At 43.3% G+C, this 11,389-nt stretch overlaps 1 protein-coding gene across 3 annotated transcripts in view; it reads right to left on the bottom strand.

The window, feature by feature from the left end:
* Window positions 1-8,170: 8,170 nt before the first annotated feature.
* Fndc1 (fibronectin type III domain containing 1) overlaps window positions 8,171-11,389 on the bottom strand; it is an 89,767-nt gene continuing 86,548 nt past the window's right edge. For all 3 annotated transcript variants that reach the window (XM_031352560.1, XM_031352562.1, XM_031352561.1), the window contains 3 exons: window positions 11,203-11,364; window positions 10,277-10,399; window positions 8,171-8,911 (listed from right to left, as the gene is read on the bottom strand). In XM_031352560.1, coding sequence (XP_031208420.1) covers window positions 8,796-8,911; window positions 10,277-10,399; window positions 11,203-11,364 — 401 coding nt within the window. In that variant the 3' untranslated portion in view covers window positions 8,171-8,795. The remainder of the gene's footprint in view (window positions 8,912-10,276; window positions 10,400-11,202; window positions 11,365-11,389) is intronic.

The raw sequence follows: 11,389 nt of genomic DNA, 5'->3' as shown, positions 1-11,389 counted from the left end.
ATCCTTTGGTGAAGTGAGGGTCATTGAAGTACAGCCTTATTACAATGAACTCCAATGTCTAAATATTGTTCTTATTTTGGGTTTGTACCACAATAAGAGCCAAGATTTTAAGCTCTAGTAAAAACAAAACAAACAAATAAACAAAAAGACTTTATCTATTCATGTTCATTTAAAAAAAAAGTAGTGATATATTATTTTGAAATATACAGTTAATATGTTTGGAGTTATTTAAAGTTTATATTGAGAAAAACGTATGTACTTTCAGTATTGCTGCAGACAAGCATCTACATAAGGCTGTTTAATTGACTGTTGTTTTATATCAAACAATTTTTATAATACTCATTTTTATTGTTACAATATTTTATAAATTTTAAAGAATATGACAAAAATAAAAAATAAAAAGTATGGCAGGTATTGAAGTGGGGATCTCTGGGATGAGTTGGGGTACAAAAGGGAAACAAGAATGTGATATAATTCTATTTACTTAAAATATGTTTTTAAATGTTAACAAATTCAGATAAATTGAAATTATGTGTCTTATCTCATCATAATGCAATAAAACTTAAATCAATAAAAATAAAGAAAAAGAAAATAAATTGGTGGTTTGAGGGCAGGAGGCAGTTTGAAGGGGTTATTTAAGGTGCCAGAATTGCTTTGTTGTGAGTTGTGGTTACATGGTCTCATGCATTTTCAAAACTTACAGAAATCTGCACCAAAGAAGACGGATTTCACGGTGCGTAAGATTTCAAACCGTCCGTAAAACAAGGGTTACAGGTGTGCGTATAGAGATGCTGATGCTGAGCAAGCACTCTTAACAATACATGGACAAACAGATAAATAGTATTTTCCTGGTCATTTTTCGAACTGTGAAAATGGGCACAGGCCATTTTGAACTATAATTTATCCCAGACATAATCTGACTACAGATAGATCAAGACCAAGAAAACCCTCTGCCCTGGCCAGCAAGGTTAGGTGCCACTCCGATCACTGCTTATTTCCCATTACCTACAACATTCCCAGCAGTTAAACGGCACTTTCTCGAAAGGAGCTACAAGTCACCAAATAAGTATTTCCTATAGGATAAGGCACCTCCAAAAACATTCTAAGTGGAATCCAGAGAGTGTCAAACAGCTGTGCCTCCCAGAGAGCTAAACCATTTGGGATGGCAGTTCACAAACAATATTTTAAATCTAACATTTAGTCCCCATTTTCTAATCTAGCATGAAAAATAAAAGACACCATGACAGTTGTCATAGTTCAGCTTATCCTATGCAGTGGCTGGGGGCTGTGCACAGGCCAGGGCCTGTCTATTACCTATCCTGCTAGCACAGACGGCACTCCAGAGTTTGCTGAATGAAAGACAGGATGAATAAACGCTAAACAAAAAGAAAGCCTGACAAGTTCTAGATGTCAGGGCATGGATGGGTCCGTGTCACCCTTCAGGTGACCTTGGCTCTAGGGAGACCTGTGCCCCAGGAGAAAGCTGTTGTTGTCACTGTGCCCAGGACATCGTCAGCCACACTTTTATTCCCTAATAAACCTCATACTCATTACAGCAGGGAATTCCTTACGCGAAGCTTTGAACACCGAGCGTTGGGTTCCCCTCTCTGATCCCTCTACATTTTAGCCTTCCCAAACCTCCCAGGAGGTGGTAGTGAGTGGCCTTGTGAGGGTAGATCAGCAGAATGCAACCCAGGCTTGCCAAGGGCCAAGTGGGCAGCCTGGGATGCTTTGTCATCCAGTCTGGGGTCAGGAGAAAGGAGGAGGAGGGTGCAGAGGATGGATAAGCTGGTGTTACCTTGCTCTCTCAGAACGGGGGAAGAACTGTGAAGGGAGTCTGAGGTTTAGTCTTTCCCTCTGAGGGCTTGATAATTTTAGTCAATCAAATATACAAACAACAGGAAAAAGAATATACAAGTCTCATTGTGTGCAGGAGCCACTTGAGTTCAGTCTGCAAGGGGGAGGGGACGACGGCTGGACCTTCCTTATAGCTCAGAAAGAGGTCAGTTTCTGAGAAAGGGAGGTGACCCAGGAGGGGGAAGGTGCACTCCCGGGATGCAGATGGTCTTCCAGGCAGCAGCCCCTGTGGCCACTTCTGTCTGGGCTGGTATCTGATCCTTTGTCTCCTCTTCCTGCAAGCAGTGTTCCTACATGGAAAACACGACACTGGGTGGACATGCCTCTGCTGTCTACTGAAGGGACAGCCTGTCAGAGCCCTTCCTGTGACTGCAGGGCCCTGGAGCTTCACCTAGAGTAACCAACTCTAAATCTGCAAAAGAAATACATTTGGGGTGGGACTTTTTCTTACTCACATGGACATGGGTGTCTTTTCCCCTAAACTTGACTAAACTTTTTAAGGAAAACCAATACACAATTACTGAGTAGATAATGTAGGCTGAAAAAATACTTAATAAATTTAATTAAATAAGAACTGGGTTATTCAGGAAGTAAAAAAAAAAGTCACTATCTCTTGGGTAGAAAATACTGTTTTAATTCACATTATCCACTATGCTTTTTCACTCATGGTTATCCATGGAGTCTAGGGATAGAAGGTTCATTTCTGTCAAAGCTCAAAACAGAGAGCCATTTGCATTAACCAAGTAGAGGTGGGAAATGAGCTTGAACCTGGCCCCTGGAATTACCTGAGACAGCTGCTCTGCAATCAGGGTTTGTGATAAGGATGAAGCCAAATGCAAATTTAGAGGGAGAGCAGGCTTGATTGATTAGTGATGTCTGTCCCAAGTTAGGGAAAGGTGAGTGGAGGCCCATGTGCTGGTGGGAAGGGTCTCTCTCTGCCTAACCCATCCTGTGCTTTCTAGGAATCAGTCTAGTCTAGTCTAGTCTAGTCTAGTCTACTCTTGTCTAGTCTAGTCTAGTCTAGTCTAGTCTAGTCCAGTCTAGTCCAGTCCAGTCCAGTCCAGTCCAGTCTATCTCACCCCTTCCCATCCCATCCCACCCCATCTCACCTCATTTATTTGCCTAATAATAGAATGTTAGTTGTCTCCTTCACTGTCAGAGGCTCTATCTTGGGAGCACTTCAGATACAGAGAAGGGTAGAATTTCTTTGAAAACACAATTGCAGCGGACTGAGGCTAGCCTGTCATTTCATTTTGGATTTGAGAATGTTTCTCAAACTTCCTTCTCCAGCTCCTCTATGAAGTAGATCTGTGGTGCCTTTTCTAGAAGCCCAAGAGTCTCACCACATCCAAAGTGAAGCCATTTTACAATGAGCCCTGTCCTAATGAGGCAACTCACTTGCCTCTCTCACTTCTCATTCCCTACATGTCCATCAGGAGAGGCCAGGCTCCTCTTCTGTTCTCTAGTCAGGCCAAGGAGCAGCTGATTGGATCCACATGCCTAGTCAGAGCCTCATCCAGCACCTCTGAGTCTGATCTGAGACACTGGGGCAGGAGGCTCAGTACAGCGGAGCTTAACAGCTGTAGGATCTAGGGATGTCATGGTGTGCCTTAAGGGCAAATGCAAATAGTGGTCATTCAGGTAATAGGCATCCAGCAGAAGCTGGTCTCTAGGAGAAAATTGAGCATGCACACACAGAACATGAATAGGAGTTATCAAGCCAGGAACCCAGAAGAGCCCAGGTGACCTAGCAGCACATTCATTACACAGTAACTCCTGTCTCAAGACTGTGGCTCATTTGCTTACCCTCTAAGACAGTGAGCTCTGTTTTCCTACAGCAACTCCGAGCTCAGCCTAATCTGAGACTGGGGCATGATCTAGGATCTGACTGATATGTTTGGAAAGATGCTTTACATCAAATAAATCATCCACACATGACACCTTAAAAATATTCTTTTTATTTATTTATGTGTATGAGTGTTTGTTTGTGTGTGTGTGTGTGTGTGTGTGTGTGTGTATGTGAGTTTATGTGCACCAGATTGTGTAGGTATCTGCAAAACCCAGAAGACTGAGTCAGATCCTCTAGAACTGAAGGTACAGGTAGTTGTGAACCAACAGATGTAGGTGCTGGGAATTGAACCCAATCCTCTGCAAAACAGTTACTCTGCATGTGTGTGTGTGTGTGTGTGTGTGTGGTTTTTCAAGACAGTGTTTCTTTCTTTGTGTTGTCCCAATTGTCCAGAAACTCTCTCTCTAGACCAGGCTGGCCTCAAACTCAGAGATATCCACCTGCCTCTGCCTCCCAAGTGCTGGGGTGAAAGGCATTCACCAACACTACCTAGTAACAGTTCATCATAAAGAGATGGTTGGAGGCACTGTATACAAAGTTACAGGTCTGTGAGTTAGAGAGCTGCTCATGGGTTAAACACACTAGCTTCCCTTGCAGAGGACCCAGGTTTGATTCCCAGCACCCACATGGCAGCTGATAACTGTAACTCCAGTTCTACAGGATCCAGCGCCTTCTAAAGACACAGACCTATATTCAAGCAAGACAGCCATACACATAAAATAAAATAAATATAATAATGAAAATACTGAAAAAGTAGGGTCTTTTTCTTACAGGCCTGAAGTTGACTCTGACAGTGGGATTGTTCTGTAATTACTCATAATGACTAAAACCTGTTTTCCTGGCATTCTCAAATTCCCTGCCTTGCCACCAGCTGACCCAGATATGTAGCCTGAATAGGTCAAAGAGAAAAGAAGTAAGTCAAAACTCATTTGGAAAATGCTGAAAGTTGTGTCTTAAGTAAATGGCTACATTAAATGTGCCAGAAGCTGCCTACAAGTTTTAAATGGCTCCCAAGATCACAACCCAAGTGAAGGGCCTTCCAAGCAGGAAGCGTGGAAACCCAGGACCCAGCCATAAAACACAAAGCTCATGAAGATGGTGGTCAGAAAATAAAGACTTTAAGACAAATAAATAAATATTTTAAGACCAAAGACACAAATATATGAAATAACATGTGACTATATGTGTGTGCATGTTAATGTTGTGTGCAAGTGTGTATATAAGTGTGTGTGCATGTATGAAGGCCAGAGATAAATCTTGGGTGTTATTTCTTAGAAGCCATCCATGTCGGTATGTGTGCGTGCTGTTAGTGAGTAGTATTCTTGTTTATGTGAGTGTGAACACTTGTATGTGGGGCCTCTCCCTTAACTAAAAGCTCATCAGCTCATTGGTTCAGTTAGGCTAGTCGGCCCTCCAGTACTGGGGTTATAGGTATAAGCCACCATGCCCAGCTTTTCATAACAGGGCTTAGGATTCTGACTCATGTCTTCAGGCTTAAATATCAGGAACTTCAACAACTGAGCTATTGCCCAGGCTCCTACCTTTGAGACAGGGTCTCTCAATTGGTCCGAAACTCACCAGTTTTGTGAGGTTGGCTGTCAGTGAGCCGCCTAGGTTTCACTTGTTTCTGCCTGGGATTAAAAGCACATGCCATGACACGTGTGTGTGTGTGCACACGCATATATTTGTGTATTTTAATGTGGGGTCTAACTCAAATCACAGCAAGCACTGAGATCTCTCCCCAGCCTAGTATACGTTACTTTAAAATTAGGATTTTTAAATGTGGAAAACTCAAACTCAAGACTATTTAGACTTTTCCTAAAAGCGATAGATCATAAATGTCTTCAGGCCTCACACACTGTTTGTGGTCGGTGTTCCAAGGCTATTGGCTTTTGTCTTTCTCATTAGTATCCTCTACAGGGCTTCACACATGTACAGACCATTCTGGATTTACAAGCACATATAGCAGGTGGGTCTCAGGCCGATGGATCAGCATCCTGGGGTGTGTTTCAGGTTTCCCTTGGGGAAGGACAGCTCTCCATTTACAAAGACACTCATTCTTGGTTGGGAGTTTCTACAGTTAGTTGTCATTCTGGGCCAGTTTTCTTTCTCTGTAACCCCAGAGGCATCTACTCTGACTTCTAGAGTTGGCAAGCTCTATCTTTCCTCACAGGCTTCTGGGGAGGTGGCATTTTTGTTTTTAGGCAGAGCATCTGGTGGGCGTAACTACAGTGTGGAGTCATATTTTCATATGTTCCTCTGTCTTCAATGTCACCCTGCTGTCAATGGCCTTTTCAAAGTGTCACATCCAAGATGACCACTGGAGATGTATTTGATGTACTCTGTCATTTATTTGAATGGAATGTTGCTGATAGCACTACCCATGGTGGTTTGTTTTTTGTTACCAACTTGACTAGAGCCTAGAGAAGCAATGAGAAACCAGAGGGATAGTCTGTAACGGGGGTTCCCCGTGGAAGCTGGCATGTCAGCTGGAGTGGAATGCCCACCCGTAGTGTGGATGAATGTTTTTCAGTCATCTGAGGCCTCAGGAAACAGAGACAGAGGAAAGACAGCAGGCTTTCCTGCTCCTAGAGCTGGGGCATGCTCTTCTACAAAAAGAATTCCAGGATCACTATCTCTGGAAACCACTGGGCCTTTGGGCCTCTTGGGTCTTTGATCTTGGCCTGAGAGTTACTGGCATAATGGTTCTAGGCTCTACAGCCCTAAAACCAGTTGTACTGCCAGAATGCCAGCCTCTCCAGCTTTCAGACAGACTGTTGTGAGACTTGTCATCTTGTGTAATTACGTGAGCCAATTGCTTCAGTTAAGACCTTCAAATAGCATCTATGTATCTACATATCTCTGTATCTATGTGTCTAAGTATGTATGTATGTATGTATGTACATATGTATGTATGTATGTATCTATCTATCTATCTATCTATCATCCATGTATCTACCTTCTATTCATTCATCCTCTCTCTCTCTCTCTCTCTCTCTCTCTCTCTCTCTCTCTCTCTCTCTTTTAAAATTTTTGTGTCTGTGTCTTTGTGTGTGTGTTCATGTGTGTGCAGCTCCTCATAGAGACCAGAAGAGGGTGTCATATTCCATGGATCTGGAGTTAAAGAAGGCTGTGAGCCACCAGATATTGGTGCTGGGAACTAAACTCCTCTATAAGAACAGCAAGTGCTCTTAACTGCTGAGCCATCTCTCCTGTCTGTCTGTCTGTCTGTCTGCCTGCCTGCCTGTCAGTCAGCCATCTATCTCATGGTTATATCACCCTAGAGATCATTCCTAACTGATTGCCTATGCTGTAGTTCTTGTTTGGTTGCTTTGACTTTGGTTTTAGCTGCTTATCTTCTGAAGGTTATGGTAATTTCCATCACCTTAGCACAATGCGGGGACTTAATGCCACCAGCTCCCCCGCACTCCTGCACCATGCTCTGCCCTTCGGTGCTTTTTGTCAGGAGTGGCCTTCAGACCCAGCAACACTTTCTCCCGCCTCATCTCCATCTCAGCTCTGCTGACGCTGACACTTGGATGCAGGAAGATAAGCCCTTTATTCACAGGGCTGTCTGGGGAATATAGGAAGTCAGAAACCTTTGTAACCATGGAAACAAAGGGCCAAATGCACTCTCATGCGTTACAGTCCAGGAAGGAAGATGCTTCTATTTCAAGATGTTAAGACAGAAAAGAAAGGAAAATTGAATTTTAAATGACATGACTTTAAAATCATGACTTTAGACTTTTAAGCCTAAAGTATTCATTCATCTGGGAACACATTAGATACAGAGGCTGGGGGGAGTCAGTCAGGAAAGCACTTGCTATAGAAGCATGAGACCTGAGTCTGATACTCAGGGCTCACCTAAGAAGCTGGGTATGCTGGCACATCCTTGAAATCCCAACACTGGGGAGGCAGAGACAGGCAGACCCCTGGGGCTCGCTGGCAGGCCAGCCTAGAACAATCTGTAGACCCCAGCTCTCAGTGAGAAACCTTTTCTCAAGGTCTTGCTTAAGTGTGATAGCTGCTGAGGGTTGATGGCTGAGATGAGCTGTGCCTCTGCACATACATCTACCTACACACACACACTAAGATGCACACGAGCCCCGCCCCAGTGATTGTCTGTCTCTATCTGTCTTTCTGTCTCAGTCTCTGTCTCTCTGTCTGCCTCTGTCTGTCTCTCTCTGTCTGTCTCTTTCTCTCTCCACCCTTTCTTTCCATGTTTCAACAAAGGTAATAAAGTCATTCCCCTGATATGAGAAGACTGGAGGAGAGTGCTTGGCAATGGTGTTATTCCTAAGGCCATCATGACTTGAGTCAAGCAGCATCTACAGGAAGCACGCATAACTTTTAAACTGAAGCAATAGTCTTCAGAGAACCTATTCCCCGGAGAACTCAGAAAGATAAGAACAAACAGATCCTTTGTCCACAAAGTCTTGCACACATTCATCTAAAGAACAATTATAAATTTAGAGCAAGTTTAATCAATATTCTTGATGAGTGTGAATATGTATATGCATATATACACACACACATATATATATATCAAAATTGAGAATTTACAAGTAAGATTTGAGGCACTTAGCCCAGTGATGGGTAAGTCTTTAGGATAAATCTCAAAGAGGGTATACTTCCTTTGGTAAGTCCGGTAATTCAATTCTACTTCAAACAAAGACGTGTGAAACTTAACATTGGCTGGAAGAATAGAGAAGCAGAGAGCATTCTGTGAAGCCAGGAGAACATGCCAGTGCTGTTCCCTGGAGATCCCGGAGTGTTCAGGTTTTGTGCCTGGAGAGTCTAGAAATCACACTGGATCCACTGCAGGGTTGATGTCCCTGGAAGGTGTGAGTACAAACGATCGAAGTGCAGAGAAGTGAAGTTTCAGCAAAACTGAATTGTATGTATAGTCCAGACCAAGAAATGTGGCCAAATTCTGACTGAAGAGGACCAAATGCCATGTCCACCCTGTGGCCTCCTGACACACTGGGGCAGCAGGCTGGGAACACTGTCTTTTTTTTGTCCAGAGTCCCTAGCACAGGTTAGTCACACAGGCTGGGAGGATGAACTTGCAGCAGACCCCATCCTGTGGTCACCACTTCCCTGGGATGGAGACTCCACATTCATACCAGCCCACATAGTAATAGGGGGTTCCAAAACCAATGTGTCCAAAGCTGACGGGCTCCTGGCGGTACTGGCGATAGTAGCCTGGAAAGGCAGTGGGAAAAAGAGGGAAAGACTGGAGTTACTGACAGGAAAACTTCTCACCCCGCAGTCTGCTTTCAGACAGAACATTTTGGTGAACATTTCTGAGTGCTGTTTGTGAATACACTGGGCCAGTTTGATGTGTCACAATAAAAGTACGTCTACTCCCAGGTCATATTTCATTTCGTGGGTGATAAACCTTTCTCACTCGTCACCAAAGAATGTGATTTCAGCCACCACTAGAGAGAATCCACAGAGGAACACACCCTGGTCTAGGGAAACTACACATCACTCAACCCCATTCTGTTCTCTGAGTTCAGAGCTTCTAACCTCCCAGAACTGCTCAACTCCAAGGTTTAAGCCTGTGAACTTGGAGCAGACTTGTAGATCTTTCTAGAAAAAAAAAACCTGCACATTGCTGACTTCTCAAAGTATAAGGATGCTCCAACATCCTTGGAATGTCTGGGAATCTCTTTGCTCTCAACTTTGGCTTTATTTCCCTCCTGCCAAATAATGACTAGCCATGCCACTCTATCAGTGAGCACACCAACCAGTCATGGTCAGTTCTACAACTTTAGCACAGAAACACTAAGGAAGACAGATAACACAGGACTGTAGCAGAAGCTGGGACACTGCAAGAACTGAAAATATATGGGCTATGTAGATGTTGTGAATCCATTGTGATGAACTGAACTGGCTTACATATTTGACCCAACATGACTCTAGATATTCCCAGTGAAGAATTGTTAGGTGAGGTTATAATTTAAATCAGTAGACTAAGCAGATTGTCTCTACAATGTGACTTCACATGATCAGGTAAAAATCTTAACAGAAATGATTACTAAGTCCTAATAGAAAGATGTGGTGGATGGACTCCACCGCACTCACTGCCCATGTTCATCCATATGGTAAGACTCAACTTGTACTGCCTGTCCTGACAACCTTCTTTAACCCTTGAGTGTTTGCCTCCCTTGATTCAGGTGGTCACTTTGAATCTAATTCCTTGACAAGAGGACATCTGTGTGGTACAACCTGTTGTTATTTATATATCACAGTGTCCACTATCATGAACATTCTACAGATCTGCTTTCTCTTCTTGGTGACAGAGCTTGTTTCTGAGAGCAGGGATGGGGTCTTAAATACCCCCTTGTATTTCCAGTTTCTCAAGGCCTGTCCCAAGGCCAGCATATGGTAGAAGTACTTCAATTCCTTGATTCCCTAATTCTTACCTTTTATGATCCAAAGTGCTCCCAGCATGAATCTCTAAATTATAAATCAAAGGCAGAGCTACCATACATTTTTCTCATTATAGCCATTTTCTTCCACCCACCCACCCCCAGTATAAAATAGCAGCTCTGTTCTTCTTACCTTGAATGGTGGGGAGGGCTTCTACATAAGACTGAGGCCCTGTTCTTCCATCCAGGTGCGAATCTACAAACTGACAATGGTCTTCACCTCTTCCCCAGCTGTCTCCAATGCTGTAGAATGTGTCTGCATAAGGGAATGTCACAGGCTGTTGACTGCTAGAGAGTGTCACTATCGGCTTATGAGAACAAGCTTTTGAGACTGTCTAAATTTGGAACATTACGATTCCATAGTTTCCATGTCTGAAAAATGTTTGTAATGGTACTTAACATATGTTCAGTGGGGGGACCTTGAGCAATACAACCAGCTCTGATGTGTAAATGATGGACCTTGTAATCCTCAGCTTTCCAGAGAGAATAAAGGAAAACAGAATGAAGAAGAGATTGGAAGTCAGTCAGGTCTGGGAAGTTCATTAGAACCTATTTCCATAGTTTCAGGCACCGGGTGCTGTCCGTGGTGCTGAAGCACAACTCAGGGCTGGTCCATATTGTGTTTCCCATGCCAGGGTCTGAAAGATTATTATACAATCTTTCCTAGAGATTTTGAAGGGAAAAAGATGTAAAGAGATAAGAAGAGACACATAAAGATGGGGGAGGGAAGGAGGGAAGGAGGGAGAAAGAGAGAGAGAGAGAGAGGGAGAGAGAGAGAGAGAGCGCGGTATCTAGCAATGAGATGAGGCAGGTAAACTCCAGAGTTGGGGATGAGGTGGTTTTGATAAATGAATCTTTTCTAGCAAGAAAAATAAATAAATTAAAAAACAGTTTAGTCTAGTTGATTTTGGATTTGGATTCCATTCCTAAAATGTAAGGAATATAATAAATATTACATTTCCCCTAGCATGTGAGCTGTGAGCTCCATGTCTCAGGCATCTGCTTTCCAAGTCAGTAATGGACAGAAGTTTACCGTAGCAACCCATGTGTAAGACTTACCTTTGAGATTGTCACTAAGGTAGATCTTATACCTTAGAGAATTACAAAGAACGACTCCCACAAACTTTTTGTACCATGTCCGTTTCACATACTGCCGACCATGGCAGTCAGTGTAGCCAGGATCATGCTTGAAAGCAAATGGGATCCAGATGGGCTCGCCACCTTGACAACACACACACACAAAAAA

The sequence above is a fragment of the Mastomys coucha genome, unplaced genomic scaffold (assembly GCF_008632895.1).
Source record: "Mastomys coucha isolate ucsf_1 unplaced genomic scaffold, UCSF_Mcou_1 pScaffold5, whole genome shotgun sequence".
NCBI lineage: Eukaryota > Metazoa > Chordata > Mammalia > Rodentia > Muridae > Mastomys > Mastomys coucha.
Note: the sequence above shows the minus strand (reverse complement) of the source record. Positions and strands in the feature narration are given on the sequence as shown.